The sequence below is a fragment of the Manis javanica genome, chromosome X (genome assembly GCF_040802235.1).
Source record: "Manis javanica isolate MJ-LG chromosome X, MJ_LKY, whole genome shotgun sequence".
NCBI lineage: Eukaryota > Metazoa > Chordata > Mammalia > Pholidota > Manidae > Manis > Manis javanica.
Window position 1 is genome coordinate 140512021 of NC_133174.1, and position 19331 is coordinate 140531351.

A 19331-nucleotide genomic window follows, 5' to 3' on the forward strand; every position below is an offset into this window, starting at 1 on the left:
GGCAGCTTGGCCACGCCTCGTCGACCCCATTTATGGGCGTGGCTTCTACAATCCCGTCCCTCCCCGGACAGGTCGACGGCTTGGGTCAAACCGGCCCTATTTAGGCAGTCTCATCGTGGCACCTCCTCCGACAGGGGCGGGGTGGCTGGGCAGTCGGGAATCTGGAGGCCCGTGCCCGAGAGACAAGGGGGAGTGTGAGTTGAGACGCCGGAGAAAAGTAGCGGGTAGTGCACATCATTAGGCAGCGTCCTGCAAGCGCACAGCGGCTGGCAGGCAACGGATCCTCCCTGGAGCAGCCTCCTTCGCACCTCTCTCTGGCCTCGGGCGGGGCAGGGCGGGGCTTGTGTTTTACTTCCGGATCTAGCAGTACGATACAGGAAGTCGGAAGTGAGAATTTAGCGGGAGAAGGGAAGGGCGACGCGGAGCCCGGACTTTGTCGGAGCGCCGGGGCGCAGGAGCGCTAACAACCCGCCGCTGCCGCCCTTCTCACGTCGGACCGACTCTGCTGACAGGTGTGGTCCTCTTCCCCGAAGGCAGGGTACCACCGGTGGGCGTTCTGCCCCCTCAGGGGCTTCCCCGGAGGTCCAGGCTGTTGGGCGCCAGCTTCCAGAGCACTAACCGATGCAGGACCCTGGTTGCTTTCGCGGCTAGAGGGGCTGTTTCTGCCTCTCCCTCGTCTGCCACCGCGGAGTCTGACCACTAGAATGTCTAGTTCGGAGACATTCTGTCATCAAACTTGACTGTATTTGAGGTCGTTAAACTATTTAAAAAGGCCTCAAATATGGTTTGGCAGCTAAGTATCTTACCTCATGTACTTCAGTTTGCTCACTTTGCAAAACGATTAATGTCTACCTGACCTCATACCATTTCTGTGACTTGAAGACTCATGGGCCATCTGGCATGTTCAAGGAACAGCAAGGAGGACACTAGAGCTGGAGCAGAGTGAGCTAGGAGAGAGTACTTGGAGAGGAAGTCATGGGGACCAGTAGTGCGGTGCCTTGTTGACTGTGTAGGGACTTTGGCTCATACGTGGAGGGCAATGAAGAACCATGGTGGGGATCTGAGCAGAGGAGGGACGTGATCGGAATTACTTTTTAGGCTGACTGTACTGGCCGGGGCAGGGAGGAGAGACTGTCCCAACAAGGGTATGATCAGCGTAATCTGTTAGGAGGTTATTGCAGTAACACAGGTGAGAGATGATGGTGCTTTGAGGATTTCATTATGAGACGTTTCAAAAATGTAAAAAATGTAGAATGAATAGTTTGGTAAACCCTGTGTGCCCACCTTCAACCTTCAACAGGCTAATATTTAATTTATATCGCTCAGAATCCTTTCTCATTATTATTTCAGGTTTTATTGAGGTATAATTAATGTATCACACAACTCAGCCATTTAAAGTGTACAGTTCACTGGTTTTTAGTTTATTCATATAGTTGGGGAACCATCAGCACTAATTCCAGAACATTTTCATCACTCCAAAAAGAAAGCCAGTACCCTGTAGCTATCATGCTCTTCATCATCTCATTTCCCCAGCTCTAAGCATTTCTGTCCCCATAGATTTGCCTGTTTTGGGCAGTTCACATACATGCAATGGATTCACTCAATATGTGGCCCTCGTATCTGACTTTCAGTTAGTGTACTGTTTCGAGGTTGATCCACACTGTCACGTGTGCAAGTACTTCATTCCCATTTATGGCTGAGTGATACTCTAGCATGTGGAGGGACCACATTTTGTTTATCCATTCTTCAGTTGATGGACATTTGGGTCATTTCTACTCTTTGGCTGTTATGAGTAAGGCTGCTGTGAGTGTTCGTGTGTGGATGTACGTTTTCATCTCAGGTGGGTACTGAGGAGTCCCCCATTATTTTGAGGGTGAGTATCAGGCACCATCTGTAAGTACTTCATTATGCATCTCTCAGAAAGGACTTATAAAGTCACAAGCACAATACCACCATCACACCCAACATAGTTACCATTAATTGCTTAGTGTCATCAAATAGGTTCTGGGATACATTTTGACAGGATTTCTTGATGGCTTAGATGTGAGCTGTGAGAGACACAGGAGTCAGAGGGGGATTCCCAACGTTTATGTCCTGGTAACTGGTGCATGGATTTGCCATCAATGGTCAATAATGAAGGCTGTGGGCAGAACTGGCTTTTGGGAACTGTTGAGGGAGTAGTTTTAGAGATACGCAAGTGGAGATAATGAGTTGAATATGTGAGTCTGGAGTTTAGGAAACAGGTCTGATTTTGAGCATCAACAGCATTAAGATGGGGGTTAAAGGCATGAGGCTGGATGGAATTAGTATGGGAGTGACTAGTCAGAGAAGAGAAGAGAAGAGATCTCAGGACAGAGTCCTGGGGTGTTGCGACCTAAAAGGGTTGGCTGACCAGAGGGTCCACTGAAAGAGCCTGAGCAGGAACAGCCAGTGAGGAAGGGGAAAGCCAGGAGAGAGGCTGTTCTGGAAGGCGAGCGAGGGGTCAGTCATTGGTCAGATACTGTTGTTGGGCTAGTGGGGGTGTTCAGGGGAGCAGTGTCCATGTAATAATCAGAAATCCCAGTTTATGCGGGGTTAAAGTCTCCCTCAGCTCATGCACGCTCCTGGAAACTTGTATTGGGATTGGCCTCCTCTTCCAGGTGGTTAGTCATCTTGGGCAGGATTTAAAAGGGCTCTGGGCTGGGGCTGCCCTGCATGGCCTCCTCTGCTCTAATTCACAAGAGAATGCAAACAGCTCAGCCTGTTTCTCTGTCCTGCTGTCTCAGGCTCAACTCTCTCTGTCAGATTCCTCAGCAACCATTAGATACTAGATGTCACCTTCAGCCCCTTAGTTCCAGTGAATACTCTAGTTCTGAGTGTCTCAAAGCCCCTTTTGCTAGGTGTATTGATGTCCTAGGGCTGTGGTAAGAGAGAACCACAAGCCAAGTGGCCTTAAAAACAACAGAAATTTATGCTCTCCCAGTCTGGAGGCCAGAAGTTTGAAGTCAGGGTGTGGGCAGGGCCAAGCTTCCTCCAGAGGCTCCAGGGGAGGGTCCTTCCTCGCCTCCTCCAGCTTCTGGGGACTTCAGGCATTCCTTGGCTTATGGCCACATCACTGCAGTGTCTGCTTTGACATTTATGTAGCCTTCTCTGTGTCTGTGTCCCTCTTTCTCTGACTCTAATAAGGACACTTGTCATTGCATTTAGGGCCCACCCTACTCCAGGATGATCTCATCTCAAGATCCTTCATTTAATTACATCTGCAAAGACCCCTTTTCCAAATAGGGTCACATTCACAAGTTCTGGGAGTCAGGATGTGGACATATCTTGTTAGGGGCCATCATTCAGCTCACTACATTACCGTGAGGGGCCAGAAGCGTCCACTCTTGCTTGAAGCTGTGTGTAGTCAGTAAGATTCCCAGCACACTGACACCTCCCTCCCAAAATAATCCTCTCCCTTATTTCTCCTGTCTGGCGAGATTCTTAACTCCAGTTCACAGCTTGGAGGTAGGTGCTAGACAGAGTTTATAACCAGTGCTGAGCCATGGCCTTTCCAAGTCTCACACAATGAGCCTGCACCTCCCTTTTGAATGGGAGTATTTGCCACCTCTTAAACTGAAAAACCCATGTTAGCATCCTATTACACCCGACAAAGTGCTTGGCATTCTGCTTGAAGTGCGGCTCAGAGCTCCTGCACAGAGTGTGCCCCTTGTGCTGTGTGGGTCTCATGTGGCCCTTTGGCTGCCTTTCTCTCACAGACCCTGACTTCTTGGATGAGTAGGCACCCCTGGAAGAGTCAGCTGTGTGACATGGTGCAGCCTAGCAGTGGCCCAGCAGGGGACCAGGACGTGCTGGGCGAAGAGTCCTCTCTGGGGAAGCCGGCCATGCTGCACTTGCCTTCAGAGCAGAGCACTTCTGAGACGTTCCAGCGGTGTCTGGAGGAGAATCAAGAGCTCCGAGGTGAGGAAGACGGCGGTGTGTGGAACCCTGCTAGGAGGAAGGCTTATTCCACTCACCTGTGTTTCTGCTTTCACTGGGTCTGGGGCAGTTGTGCACCTGAGAGCCGGCTAGCAATTCAAGCACAGCCACCCTCACTTTGTTTCAGGTGGGGTCCCTGGAAGTGGACTCTGAGATAAGAGATTAGCATGCAGAAGTTTACTTAGAGTGCTCTCCGAACCAACACTGGGGAAGGGGAGGGAAGGACGGAGGAAGCAGGGGTGGGTGGAGGCAGAAGCTGGGCTGCAGTGCCGGCTGAACCTCCAGGGAGCTGCAGAGCTGAAATGACCCTTCTGAGTTGTCCCAAGTTCAGCCTATACGTGCTCACACTGATCAGTCGTGACGCGCTGCCTGCCAATCCTGGGAAGGGGCGTGCGGGCCGCTTTGGGAAAGGTTCGGGCTTTGGGTCTCCCTGCGCGGGGCTTGACCCCAGGCCTGGTGGCTCTCTGAGGTGTCCCCAGCTGCAAGCTGTGCTCTAGCAGCTGTGTCCCGTGGCTGAGGTGGAGTACTTTCCTGGCCGTCCCATCCCTGTCTCCATGACAGACCCCGACTCACTCATCGTCCACGTCCTCCCCGGTACCCGGGGCAGCTTCTGCAGGCCCCGGCGGCCATTGCACTGTGCCCCTCATGCGGCTTGGCTGCCCTCAGATACGGCCCATTTCTGCCCCTTGCGTGTGACAGTTGCGTGTTGTCACGTGCCCTCTGATCATGCCCTTGGTGGCTTCTTTTCTGGCCTGCTGCTCCTTTGGCATGAGTAGCCCCAGGTGGCCTCCCTAGCTGCACATTTAGTGAGACTCTTGTATTTCTGGTCTGGGGACTTTCTAGACCACAGAGCTCAGACCTGCAGGGAGGGGTGGCACAGACTCCCCAGGTGGGTCGTGGGGACTTGATGGGGCATGAGGCCCCTTTGCTTCATTCCTTGGTTTCTGTTGGGAACTCAGGGCTTATCAAGGTCACAGCTTCTGTGGACGCCATATCCTAGAGGCAGTGCTTCGTCCTTGCAGGAATTGCCCCCAAGCCAATGCCCCAGTTGCTGTCAGTCAGCCATCCACCATCTTAGTGGGCTAGAAGATTGACACGATACAGCCAGTGGAGGCCACCGTCATGAGGTCACTCCCCCACCTCCTCTGCTGGACAGTGTGTCCCCTGGCATGATGGGATGTTACATGGTGCTCTGTAGGCTTGAGAGAGTGGTGCCTGAGGCCCTCCAGGCAAGGACCAAATCTGTGTCTGGAATCTGTGTTTCTTCCTGTCAAGGTGATTTGCTTCCCTTCCGAGGATGGAAGGGGTCCAGTGCAGTCAACTTGCCACTGAGGACCACTGTTTGGTCTCCTGGAGGACTGGCTTGCTTTGGAGACAGCTCTGCCTTGAGCCAACAAGACCTGCCTGCCTTTAGGGCAGGGTGCTCCACCTCTGCACTTCAAAATCTAGGTGCTGTCCTGGGTACTGCAGGGTGTAGAACAACATCCCTGGTGTCTACCCACTAGATGCCAAAAGCAGTCTTTCAGTCAGCCAACAGTGTCCCCAGATGTTGTCAAAATCTTTCGCTGTGTTGGGGCCACATAGAGCTGGCAAGCCAGGTTTGGGGGTAGGGAGGCACAGTGGCCTCTGCTTGCTCCTAGGAGAGCACTCTGACAAGGGGGACTTGGGGGCCAGTGTGTGGTAGGCTGGCTTTGTGGGGACCGTGGCTCCCCTGGGCCCCACCCTCCCAACCTGGGCTCCACTGGCAGGTGGATGCCTTGAGCTGCATGGCCTCCCCCGACCTGCCCTTGTGCAATGAGTTGGCTCCTCATGTTCCTGCTAAACGGGTGCTGTGCGTGCAGCCCCAGGCCAAGCCCTGGGGCCCTGATGCTCATGATTGTGTCCATGCAGGAAGACAGGAGAAAGGGTACATAGACTTTGCTTGGAATGTTTGGGAGGAAACTTTGTGGAGGAAGTTTCATGTACTTAGTGCAGGAGTTCACTTACGTGGTGTGTCCTGGAGAGGTGAATGTGAAGAGAAACAGTGGGTAACGGGGGCTGTGGGTGAGGTGGGGGGTGATGCCCGCGGGTGTGGGGTTTCTTTAGGGCGTGATGGAAATGTTCTGGAACTAGGTAGAGGTGATGGGTGCACAGCATTGTGAATGCGCTGAATGACTATGTATACTTTAAAATAGGTAAAATGCTGAGGTTGATGTTACATGCATTTCACCTCAATAAAAAAAGCAGCTGCACATGAGCTCAGCCTCGGGCAGGGGTCTGGGCAGGATTGCGACAGGTAGAGGCTGGTGGGGAAACAGTGTGCCAGGGGCAGGAGGACCCAGTACAGGCCCTTGCTCAGTGTCGCTCCCCTGCAGGGGAAGAGTCACATGGGGACAGTAGAATGCCGAAGGTGGCTTTGGAGCTGGCTTCTGAGGTCACTGTAGTTCCAGCAAAACGATGTTCCTTCAGCAAGCACCAGTGAGCCAGTGAAGGATTTGATCAGAGAGTGATATGATGCTGCTGTCTGCCCCCATCTTACATAGTTCTGTAGCTGCTAGAACCTTGGTATGTCACTAATCACTTTTGTCACCCTCAGTGGTCTGCTGCCTGGGGTGTCCCCTGGGTGTGTGACTTCCCTTTCCTCAGCCTTTGCTGACTGCCTGCCATTTACATATGCTCCGCCTTCAGCCCCAGGGACTTGGTCTGCTTCTCATCTAACCCTCATCTTGTGTGGTGGGTGTGACTGTGCCTATTGACCATGCAGATGGAGATGATGAGGCTCATTTCCAAGCCTTCCGGCCCTCCCAGGCCAAGGCTAGTAAAGCCATCAGGAGGTTCGCCCCAGTGGTTGTCTTCTGAGTCTGCAGGTAGGTTAGGGCCTCCTGATCAGGGGACACCTACCGCATGCCCCAGGGCAGGCTCACCCCCGACCTGCCGGAATGGAAAGGAATTCCACAGTCACTTACAAAGCAAGTGCATGGTGCACACTTTTATGTATGTATGTATGTATGTATCTATTGAAGCAGAGTAAGTTTTATTTAAAGTTACTTAGAGAAGAAGTGCAGCAGGCATCCTCAGCAAGGACAGGCGCCTTGAAAGGTTGGAGAGAGAAATTTTAAGATTAAATGGTTACACACTTAGAGACCTCAGAGAGAGGAGCCTGGTGCACACTTTTAAATGAAACTGATGTGTCTAGTATTGCGGAGAAATTTAGGGGCATATCACTAGTGTGATTGATTTTTAAAGTGTTTCATGAAAGAAAAAGGAAGATTTGAAGGTACCTCTCTGGGTACAAGGCTGGGCAGTATTATGAAGGTGGCACTGTGATGGGTGCCATGGCTGTCTGGGTGCTAGGGCTCACCGCCCCTTTGCTGTCTTCTCTGTCACCAGATGCCATCCAGCAAAGCAACCAGATGCTGCGGGAGCACTGTGAGGAGCTGCAGCGTTTCCAAGGCAGCCAGCGGGAGGAGAAAGAGTTCCTTATGCAGAAATTCCAGGAAGCAAAGAAACTGGTGGAGAGACTGAGCCTGGAGAAGCTCGACCTGAGGAGACAGAGGGAGCAGGCCCTGCAGGAGATGGAGCACCTGAAGAGATGCCAGCAGGTAGCTTGGGGCAGGGCAGGGTGCCCCCCCCCCACCTTCTGGGAACACTGGCATCCCTGTGGGTTTTTAGAACCCGTTTCAGAGGAATAGCTCTCAGGTCCTTGAGAAAGACTGTCCTGGGTTCTAGGAGATGCACAGAGATCTCACAGGGATAGAGGAAGCAATCCCAGTTGGGTGGCCATTGTAGTAAATGCTCTAAGGAAGCGAGGTGGGTACCTATGTCAGGAAAAAACAGGGCCTGTCTTGGCTGGAACAAATAGTTAATTCTGGCAGCATTGAGCTCTCCCAGGCAGACATGCCCATGGGGGACGGGGTCATCCCAGGGCCGTGGCCCCAGGCTGCTCAAAGCCATGTTACATTTTGGTCAAGTCTCTGAGTGCCGGAATTTGGATGGAGTCAAAGTCATTCTGTGCTGATTTCTTTTGTAGTTCTTAACAGTCATTGGATTGTGGCCTGTCCTCCAGCTCCTCCAGTACGACCTCAGCTTAACTTTGCATCTGCAAAGACCCTGTCTCCACACTAGGTCCCAGTCACAATACTGGGGGACAGGACGTGGGCATATCTTTCTGGGGCCACCATTAAACCCACACCAATCCTGAGCTGGTGTACTCAGTGCAGAATGAGAAGGAGTAAGATGCCCTCTACAGAATGCCTTCAGAGCACCCACCTGGCACAGTCCTGGGCACTCCCTCTCTGCCTGCTGCTTCCTCATGTGATGGGATGCTGCTTTTCCCACAGTGACAATGGCCACTGCCCTCTTCCTAGTTGACAAGTCTGACAGTAGCAGGTATTGGGGGGGATATGGTTTCATATTGCTGGTGGCTATGTCACTTGGTACCAGCTACTTTGGAAAACTTGAGCATTTCCTCCTAAAGTTGACAATTCAGGCCGCCCCCTGAGTCAGCAGTCTCCCCCCAGGCATGTACCAAGAGAAACTCTTGTTTGTACACTGACCACAGGAGATGGGGTAAAATGGCCACCCCAACAAAAACCTGGGCCCCATCCAAAAGCCCATTACTTGGGAAACTGGTAGAGTCACAGGTCAGAAATTTTTTTAACATCTTTACTGACATAAAATTCATACTCAAAGTGTAAAATTCAATTATTTTTAATATACTCATAGTGTTGTACAACCATCATTTTCTATGTACTTTTAAAACATTGTCATCCCCTCAAAAGAAACCCCATCCTGATTAGCAGGCAGTCTCTATACCCTCCCCCAGCTCTGAGCATCCAGTAATCTGATTTTTGTACCCATAGATTTGCCTGTTCTGGACAATTCACATACATGGAATGGAATAACTCAATATGTGGCCCTCATATTTGACTTCTTTCACTCAGCATACTGTTTTTTTTTGCATGCAAAATACATATTTAGAGTGAGAAAATAAATTCCTATAAATTACAAACTTTAAAAAGCTATTATAAACACCATAATCATGAAATCAGAACAGTTAAGACATTTCTGCATAACTACATGACATGCCCCTATACTTTTTTTTCCTACAATTTTGGATGCATGCTCTTCATATAGCAATGATTTTATTTATTATTTATTTTTAAAATTTTTCTTAAGGTATCATTCATATACACTCTTATGAGGGTTTCACATGAAAAACATTGTGGTTACTACATTCACCCATATTATCAAGTCTTCCCACATACCCCATTGCAGTCACTGTCCATCAGTGTAGTAAAATGCCCTACTTGTCTTCGCTGTGCTACACTGTCTTCCCTGTGTACCCCCCACACCATGTGTACTAATCATAATACCCCTCAATCCCCTTCTCCCTCCCTCCCCACCCTCACCCATCCCTCCCCTTTGGTAATGACTAGTTCATTCTTGGGTTCTGTGAGTCTGCTGCTATTTTGTTCCTTCAGATTTGCTTTGTTGTTGTACTCCACAAGTGAGGGAAATCATTTGGTACTTGTCTTTCTCTGCCTGGCTTATTTCACTGAGCATAATGTCCTCCAGCTCCATCCATGTTGTTACAAATGTTAGGATTTGTTTCTCTCTTATGACTGAATACTATTCCACTGTGTATATGTACCACATCTTCATTGTGTATATGTCCACCACTGATGGACACTTAGGTTGCTTCCATATCTTGGTTATTGTAAAAAATGCTGTGATAAACATAGGGGTGCATGTGTCTTTTTGAATCTGAGAAGTTGTATTCTTTGGGTAAATTCCAAGGAGTGGGATTCCCAGGTCAAATGGTATTTCTATTTTTAGTTTTTTGAGGAACCTCCATACTGCTTTCCACAATGGTTGAACTAGTTTACATTCCCCCAACAGTGTAGGAGGGTTCCCCTTTCTCTGCATCCTTGCCAGCATTTGTTGTTGTTTGTCTTTTGGATGTTGGCCATCCTAACTGGTGTGAGGTGATATCTCATGGTGATTTTAATTTGCATTTCCCTGATGATTAGTGATGTGGAGCATCTTTTTTTAAAAATGACAATCAATTTTATTTTATGCTATAACTTAACATTTGTATTAAAAATACAAATATAAAAATCAGTACTTTCTGTGCTATCACTTGATATTTGTGAACATTTAATACATTTTCCAGAGTTAATGATCTTTTTATCTTTATTTTTATTTTATTTTGGTATCATTAATCTACAATTACATGAGGAACATTATGTTTACTAGGCTCCCCCTGTCACTAAGTCCCCCCCACAAACCCCATTGCAATCACTGTCCATCAGCATAGTAAGATGCTGTAGAGCCACTACTTGTCTTCTCTGTGTTGCACAGGCCTCCCCATGCCTCCCCCCACATTATACATGCTAATTGTAGTGCCCCCTTTCTTTCCCCCTCTCTTATCCCTCCCTTCCCACCCATCCTCCCCAGTCCCTTTCCCTTTGGTAACTGTTAGTCCATTCTTGGGTTCTGTGATTCTGCTGCTGTTTTGTTCCTTCAGTTTTTCTTTGTTCTTATACTCCACATATGAGTGAAATCATTTGATACTTGTCTTTCTCCACCTGGCTTATTTCACTGAGCATAATACTCTCTAGCTCCATCCATGTTGTTGCAAATGGTAGGATTTGTTTTCTTCTTATGACTGAATAATATTCCATTGTGTATATGTACCACATTTTCTCTGTCCATTCATCTACTGATGGACACTTAGATTGCTTCCATTTCTTGGCTATTGTAAATAGTGCTGTGATAAACATAGGGTGCATATGTCTTTTTTCAAACTGGGCTTCTGTATTTTTAGGGTAAATTCCTAGGAGTGGAATTCCTGGGTCAAATGGTATTTCTATTTTGAGCTTTTTGAGGAACCTTCATACTGCTTTCCACAATGGTTGAACTAATTTACATTCCCACCAGCAGTGCAGGAGGGTTCCCTTTCTTCACAACCTTGCCAACATTTGTTGTTGTCTGTCTTTTGGGTGGTGGCGATACTTACTGATGTGAGGTGATATCTCATTGTGGTTTTAATGTGCATTTCTCTGATGACTAGCGATGTGCAGCATCTTTTCATGTGTCTGTTGACCATCTGAATTTCTTCTTTGGAGAACTGTCTGTTCAGCTCCTCTGCCCATTTTTTAATTGGATTATTTGCTTTTTGTTTGTTGCAGTGCATGAGCTCTTTATATATTTTGGATGTTAACCCTTTATCGGATCTGTCATTTATGAATATATTCTCCCATACTGTAGGATGCCTTTTTGTTCTATTGATGGTGTCCTTTGCTGTACAGAAGCTTTTCAGCTTGATATAGTCCCACTTGTTCATTTGTGGTCCTTCATGGCAGTCCCAGGGCATGCCTACAGGCATAGGAGTGGTAGGGCAGCCCAGGCGGAAGCCCACTGCATCTGTGTTGGAAGGGGACTTGGAACAGCATGGGCTCCAGGACAGATTGAAGCAGGGGTGCTTGTTAATGGGGCCTGCTGGAAGGCATAGGCATGGAGATACTGAGCAGGCAGTTTGATTGCTAAGTTCAAGTTCAATAGACATGTCTGCCCTGGAGGTATGAACTAGGAAAAGCCTTGAGACGATCAGATTACCATGCATGTGCACATGGATGGAGCAGAGACATGGTCCTGGGACTGTGCTTGCAGATTAGATGCACGTGGGCCTGTGTGCATGCTCGTGACCAGGAGCCCAGGGTGGATGCAGAGGGCAGGAGTGGCATTACTAGAGCAGGCTACTGTGCAGGGGTTGGGGAAGCTGAAGATGGGCTTGACCCTGGGCTTAAGTTGCTCTCTTTGAGTCTTGCCTCCTTGACACCAAGCCTCAGAGGCTGGGAACTTCCTGCTGGGCTCAGCCATCATGGCCTAGTTGTCAGCCTTATGAGAATCAGGGACCTCTGTGTTCCTGTGTCCTTGGGGATGGGGAGGGGCTTGGGAGTGTGGGCTCATGGGACTTCAGCCCTTTCTACTGCCTCAGTTGCCTTGCTGAGGTCTGGAAGCTTCTAGAGGTGAGAGGTGAAATGAGTGTGGGTGTGAAGGGAAGGAAAGACATCTTCAGGGTGGCACATCTCAGTGCTTGCTGGCTGCCCTGGTACTTGGGGTCACCAGGGGAGGGCAGCTGGTGAGAAAGCATCACTGACAGGCAGTGGCTTTTTTTTTCCTGCAGCAGATGGTTGAAGACAAGGCCTCGGTGAAAGCCCAGGTGACGTCCTTGCTGGGGGAGCTGCAGGAGAGCCAGAGTCGTTTGGAGGCTGCCACCAAGGAGCGGCAGGCCTTGGAGGGCAGGTGAGTGGGGAGGGAAAGCCCACCCCAAAGCCAGTGTTGGGGTGTCAGAGAAGAGGGAGGCAGTGGAGGGCCTCCAGGGGCTCTGGCGAGAGAAAGTGCTGGAGATGTGGCACCTGAGCACACAGGGCTGTTGGGCCAGGGGCTCAGAGGAGCTGCAGGCCAAGCATGCAGGACCTGGCTCCCAGTGGCACTTGTGGGTTCTGACCTTCTGCTGGAGTTTGGATTATTTCCTTTGGGAAGGTCCCAAGAGCATATCCATGACTCACGGTGGTTCTCAGAAGCGCTCCCAGTGTCCTCCCTGCTGAGGGTTGTTACCGGGAAAGCGCATACACCAGGGTCCATGAGGAGAGAAGGCACAGGTTGGGACTGGAGAACCCCATGCCTTAGGCTCCCTCCTTCCCAGGAGGGGTCAGCCGAGGGTATTCCCTTCTCCAGCAGTGACAAATGCATCACTTAGAGACCCAAGAACCCACTTGAGACTGTGTCCTGGGTTTTATTGAGGGCTGGTCATGCAGGCGCCCTCTGCCAGGCACACACCAAACTTCCTGACTCCCAGAGAAAAGCACATGCTCTGCAGAACACCATTGTGCAATGGCCCAGGTGCAAGGACTTGCACCAGCCCACTGCCCAGGTGCCAACCGAGGATCAACCTAGGGGCCGAAGCTAGTGGCTCCATGCTTGCAGGTCACTCTTTTCTGCAAAGGTGAGTTCCTGTAAGTGGGTTCATTGGCTGAGCCTGGTCACTCTGTCTTGTCGCATTCTGGTGGTTTCCTCTGTGTACTCTTCTGTACCCCCATGTCCCCAAAAGGCACACATGTAATTTTTAGGACAGTTTGGTCTTTCCTGCCTCTCTTTTTTCTATGCAAATATGAGAAGCTGATGGAGGCGTGACACTGTTGGGTTTCCAGCTGACTTTTGTCAGCTAGTGACTGCATGTATGTGTACTCAGGCAGTTGTAGGCTCTTTGGCAGTGTCCGTTCCTGTCCCTTCCCACGTGGTTGAGCATATAAATGCCGAGCTGGACAGCTCAGGGAATGAAGCCTTGCTTGCATCTCAGATCATTTGGTGCAGCCATTTAAACAGCTGCAAACTTCATACATATGGCTGCCTTCTGAGTCCCAGGTCGGTCATGTCAGAATGGCCTTCCTCCTTGTTCCAGGGCCCCTGGCAGGCAGCAGTTCCATCTGGTGATCATGATGACAGCACCTAACTTGTGTTGGATCACAGATGGAAGTATGTACTCACTGCATTTGGACAGGTACTGAGAAACAGTGAGGCCAGGGAAAATCCCTACTAACCTCCCCCACTGCGAAAACCCCACTGTTGCTCTTGGAGTCAGGACCATGGAGTGCCTGGGGACAGCAGGATGACATGGCTGGAGCTGGGAACTGGACATTTAGTAGGAGCTATGGGGAGATAGGCATGCAGATATGTGAGATGGGGTGATGTGAGCCAGGACCAGAAGGTTGGGGATGGTGGGGAGGCCAGGTGAGCAGAGCCAAGCAGTGATAGTGGGACTGACAAAGGCTGTGGCTGTCACTCAGTAGGCGGATGGGTGGCTCTTCCTCCAGGTGTGAGTGTTTGGGACTCCATTTGAGCCAGTGAGGTGGGCTAGTGGTCTCCTTGCCACTTCTAGAACAGCAGCTGGGAGGGAGCAAGTCCCCCTGATACTGGTGCCCTGTGGTTGTCCCTTTCTCTGGTGATGGTGCCTCCACTGTGGCACCTGGAGGCCCCCTTGCTCACCCTGCATCCAGCTCTAAGCTGACAGTTGGCAGGATTTTCTCAATCTCCGTCTTCCTGAACCTGGGCTGACTGCAGACTGCAGAGCTTCCACCACCCTCCAGCTCCACCTTCCTTTCCTGCCAGCCCTTCTCAGTGCAGCCATGTCCCCACTGCTGGACCCTTTTGACCTCCTCTCCCCCACCAGGGCCCGCGCGGCTGGTGAGCAGGCCCGGCAGCTGGCCAGTGAGCGGGAGGCACTGCAGCGGCAGCACAGCGTGCAGGTGGACCAGCTGCGCATGCAGAACCAGAGCGTGGAGGCTGCCCTGCGCGTTGAACGCCAGGCTGCCTCTGAGGAGAAGTAAGTGGGCTCCCAGCTAGGGGGATGGGGTCAGTGGCACTCTGCCTCCAGGGGAGCCCTTATGGGCATTGGCCTGGGCAAGGCTGAATCTGCCTCCTGCCCTTCCTGCACACAGTCAGCCTTTGGCTGAGTACCATGAAGTCAGCAAGCACAGGTGTACATGGCCCTGTGTCCGCATGCCTTTTGTTGGCATGCCTTTTGAGTCCCCTTTCAACTAAGAAAGTCTTGCCTTTCTGTTGTTTCCATGAACTTGCCTTTTTGAAAAGTGCAGGATGGTTCCTTTTTATTGTAAACATTTCTTTTTGTACTTTTAAAAATGTTAGCTTTAAGGAAAATATTAACCCTGCCTCAGAGCTGATGGCTTCTAAGGCACAAATGCACCTTGAGCCCCATTCTGGTCTGTGGCCATGACAGGAAGGAGGAGGTGGAGTTGGAAGCAGGAAGAGCTGTGGCTGGACCAGGACAGGTGGTTTTTCCAGCAAAAGCTCCTTTTCCTTAGGCGGAAGCTGGCCCAGCTACAGGTGGCCTATCACCAGCTCTTCCAAGAGTATGACAACCACGTCAAGAGCAGCATGGCGAGCAGTGAGCGGAACCGAGTGAGTATGGCAGGACTGACCTTGTTCTGCTTCCTCTCCCTGTGGCCTGGGAACAGAGAAGAGCATGGGGCCTGCTCCCCCCATTTGGGGATGTTGGAACTTAAGGCCACAGCTTAAGGCTTGATAGAATGGGCTTTTAGCTGGGATCCTTGACATGTCTTAGAGCTTTGGCATGGCTGCAGGGTGACAGCCCCAGGCAGGCTGTCAGGAGATAGGGATGTTTGGGCCACGCTGCTTGCTGCCTGTGGCAAACTGGCCTGGGCCTCTGGGTGCTTCCTCTGTTGGCCGGGAACATGCTCATGGCCACAGCTGGTCCCTCCTGCCAGCCAACATCAGCTCAGCTCCTGGCATGGGTGTCCCTGGTGGTAATGTTTCTATCCCAGTGTTGAAGGTGGCTGAAAGCCCTTTTCCAGTTTGTCCTCATCACATCTGTACTGGGTGCAGTTTATACCAATCATATTTTCAGAAAGATGTTGTCAAACATGAACATAGTCAGAGGAGACTTGTCAGGGAAAAGTCTGAAAATGGGTCACATGAGGAAGAGAGTTAGTTACAAATCTGTGGACCTTTGCTCTCCAGACGGAAGAGTTACTGGTATATGTGGGCATCTGCATCTGTATGTGTGTCTGCGTCTGTATGCATCTGTGTACGTGTGTCTGTAGTGTTTGCGTGTGCGCAGTGTGTGTATGTATGTGTGTGTGTCCTTGGGTCTGCAGGTGTGCATGTGCAGGGCAGGGGGTGTCTATGAGGGGACTATTAGGCCTTTGGCCAGCTGGCAGAGTGGAAGAAGGACTGACAGGTCTCAGCTTAGCAGCTGGGATGTGGCAGAGTGTTAGTGTGGGAGACTGGCTTGGTGTAGAGCAGGAGGTCTCAGGAGGGAATGTGGCCCCTGTCCCTTGAAGGGTTGAAGGAGGGTATCCAGTTCAGTATTCTGGGAAAGGAATGTTGGCATGGGTGCGAGGTTGTGCCAGATGACCTCAGAGGTCCCTTCCAGCCTCCACCTTTCCTGTGCCCTGCACACGCTGACATACTGTAGTCAGATTCATCCTGGTACAGGCCCGCTAGAGTGACCTTTCATTCCCCTTGGTTGTTGCCCAGAGCAGCAGCTGGCCTGGCTCCCGTCTGGGCTAGCTCAGGCTCTGTCAGCTCCCCCTTGCCTATATCTAGGGAATGCAGCTGGAAGATCTCAAGCAGCAGCTCCAGCAGGCTGAGGAGGCCCTGGTGGCCAAACAGGAAGTGATCGACAAGCTCAAGGAAGAGGCCGAGCAGCACAAGACTGTGATGGAGACCATCCCAGTGCTTAAGGCCCAGGTGAAAACTCTTCTTTGGCTTGCACATTTGTGAGCAGATTGCGCGCACTGGCTCTGGGACCTGGTGTGTCTCTGCTGTCACTTTGCAGTGGCTTCTCAGAAGGTCCTTGTGCTGTTGCTTGACCTTTCAGTGCACTTGGGGTGACTCTCTCTGCTGTGGCTTGGTGAAGGCAGGAGAGGGCCCCACTTTGCTCCCTGGTGCCTGGCACAGAGTGTCCAGTGAGTGGCCGATGGATGGCAGGCACATACCCCTCTCTTGTCTTGCCTAGGCGGATATCTATAAGGCAGACTTCCAGGCTGAGAGGCAGGCCCGGGAGAAGCTGGCTGAGAAGAAGGAAGTCCTGCAGGAGCAGTTTGAGCAGCTGCAGAGGGAGTACAGCAGGTTGAAGGCCAGCTGTCAGGAGTCGGCCAGGTGGGCCTTAGAGCAGGTGCCCATGAGGGGTAGGGCTGGGTGCCAGGGGTCTCCCGTAGTAACCACCTGAGACTGAGTGCTCCTGCCTGGTCAGGCTTCTGCCTCTCCTCCCTCCTGTCCTGCCCCAGCTTTGTACACCCTGGAGCTTGACTCACATGTGTTGATTGGATGGTTTCTCTTCTCCAAGGATTGAAGATATGAGGAAGCGGCATGTAGAGGTTGCCCAGGCCCCCTTAGCCCTGGCCCCAGGTGAGTGGGCTGTAGGAGGGGTATGGAGGGCAGGGTGGTGGGAAAGGACTGTGGTGGAGGGAGGTGTGGTTCAGCTCCTGAGCTGCTCTACAGGGTGCAGTACAGCACACCACCTGGGTGGCAGGTGCTCCACTGGCCAGTCTGCTCCCTGCTGTGGGCGAGGCTAACGGGGAGTAGCTGCTGGTGGTTGGATCTGGGGGCTTTCTGTCTTCCCCTTCCACAGCTCGTGCCACACCTAGCACCCCTTCTGTTTCCCCAGCTTCCCACTCCTTCCACCCGGCCCTGCCCAGCCAGAGGAGAAGTGCCCCTGAGGAGCCACCCGACTTCTGTTGCCCCAAGTGCCAGTATCAGGCTCCTGATATGGATACCCTGCAGATACACGTCATGGAATGCATCGAGTAGGGTCACTTGCTGATGACGAGCTCAGGACAGTGCAATCCGTGCTTTCCTCTCCCACCTGCCTAGTCCTGAACTACAGGCTAGGTGACAAACAGCAGGCCACTCCTTTGGGCCCCCAGAGCTAGTTGCAGGGCCTTATGCTTTAGCTCCCTCACCTGCTGGTTTGTCTCCTTTAGGGCACATGGAGCCCTGGCTAGGCTGATGCTCTGCTCTTTTTGTTCATTCTTTCTGCTTGAAACACCTACCTCTGGGGCTCCCTTGTCCACATCCACTGGAGAAGATAAGAATCAAGGCTGGGGAGATCAGGACGATCACCCAGGCCAAGCTGGGCAGGAGAGCTCACCCATACAGCACTGTGGTGCCAGTGCTCCCATGGAGTGTGTGGGATTCCATTTGGAGGCTATACCACCTGGATTTAACCAGTCTGTTCCTTATGGACATTTGGGTTGTCACCAGTCTTTTTACTGTCATAAATAATGCCACGGTGAAAATCCTTGTGTCATTGTGTATCTCGGTCAGATTCCTAGTGTCGCACCACTGAGTATTTGTACACCAGGGAGATGGTGCTGGTGTCTCCTCCCCTGCACCCCACCCACCCTCCCTTGGATTTCCCAGTCCCCCTTTGTTCCCCACAGCCTTGCCTGGGTGAGAGGAGTCCAGCACGTTGGCTTTCCCATCCATCATCCATCAGGCATGCAGTTCTCTAGCAGGGGTGACCTTGAGCATCTTTTCACATCTTCAAGGGGCCTTTTCAAATCTAGTACACACGGCTTGTTCATATTTCTTGCCCATTTTTGAATTGGTCCTGTAGTCTGTTCCTCAGTTTGTGGGAGCTTTGGGCATTACTGGGATGAGTCCTTGTGTGTGATAGGGGCCATGGTGACATTTTCCTACTCTGATGTGAAGCCTCCTGGCTTTGCACAGTCACATCCACCTGCCTGCCTTCACTGCTTTGGGCTCACAGTCACTGCAGCCACTCAAAACTGCACTTTGATGGAGGTGGTGTGCTTCCTGCAGTACACTTTTCCCGTTCTGTCCTCCCCAAGAGCATTGCTGCCCAGCACGGAGTGCTGATGGGCTGTGCTTCACATCCCAGAGACTGCTGCTTGTGTGCAGGTAATCGACACAGGCAGCAGAGAAGGGCAAGGTGACCAACAAGCAGGAAGGGACTTTGTTCTCCCAGCTGACATACATGCCACCTGCCTGTGACCACTTCTATCGCCATGAAAAGGCAGAAGAATCTGGTCCAGTCAAAAATCACTCAGACATTTGGGGGCGGAGCCAAGATGGTGGTGTGAGTAGGGCAGTGGAAATCTCCCAAAAACGTATTTTTGAAAATACAACAAATACAACTAATCCTAAAAGAGAGACCAGAAGACACAGGACAACAGCCAGACAACATCCACACCTGTTAGAACCCAGCGCCTCGTGAAGGGGGTAAGATACAAGCCACAGCCCGGCGGGACCCGAGCACCCCTCACCCCAGCTCCTGGCAGGAGGAGAGGAGTCAGAGCGGGAGGGAGAGGGAGCCCAGGACTGCTAAACACCCAGCCCTAGGCGTCCACACCGGAGCGCAGACACACAGTGCGTGCGTGGGATGCTGGAAACTAGGGAAATGGGACAGTAAGACCTGTGAGTGGGTCCCTGCAGCCGGCGCCCCTGGGACAAAGAAAAGCAAGTGCCCTTTGAAAGTCTTAAAGGGACAGAGGCCCCAAAGCTGGACGGAGGCGTCCCAGCAAAATCACCTCATCAGCTGGGAACCCGTGGAATTCTGGGCACCCTAACACCCTGGGCGGCAGCGCAGCTCTGAGGCCCCTCACAGAGATAAACAGCCTCCCACCCGTTCCAGCTCCAGTGTGGCCCAGCCACGCCCACAGCAACCAGGTGCAGAGCTTCCTTCACAGCAGCCAGGCAAGAATCAGAGACCCCATCTGCGCACAGCTGCCCAGCACAAGCCGCTAGAGGTCGCCGTTCTCCCAGGAGAGGAAGGCCACAAACCAGCAAGAAGGGACGTTCTCCCAGCTGACGTGTGCCAACTA

At 51.6% G+C, this 19331-nt stretch overlaps 1 protein-coding gene across 2 annotated transcripts; it reads left to right on the top strand.

Moving 5' to 3' along the window:
- The first annotated feature begins 345 nt into the window (after positions 1–345).
- Positions 346–17783, top strand: IKBKG (inhibitor of nuclear factor kappa B kinase regulatory subunit gamma). Of its 2 annotated transcripts, none has more exons than XM_017666409.3 (10): positions 346–512; positions 3738–3939; positions 7327–7538; positions 12131–12246; positions 14174–14326; positions 14826–14922; positions 16090–16233; positions 16502–16644; positions 16832–16893; positions 17153–17783. In XM_017666409.3, exons 2-10 carry the CDS (start codon positions 3753–3755, stop codon positions 17293–17295), a joined length of 1257 nt encoding a protein of 418 aa, XP_017521898.1. In that variant the 5' UTR covers positions 346–512; positions 3738–3752; the 3' UTR covers positions 17296–17783. The 2 variants fall into 2 exon arrangements, with proteins under 2 accessions (XP_017521898.1, XP_017521897.1); XM_017666408.3 differs by having other exon boundaries at positions 350–512; positions 12128–12246.
- Positions 17784–19331: the final 1548 nt, after the last annotated feature.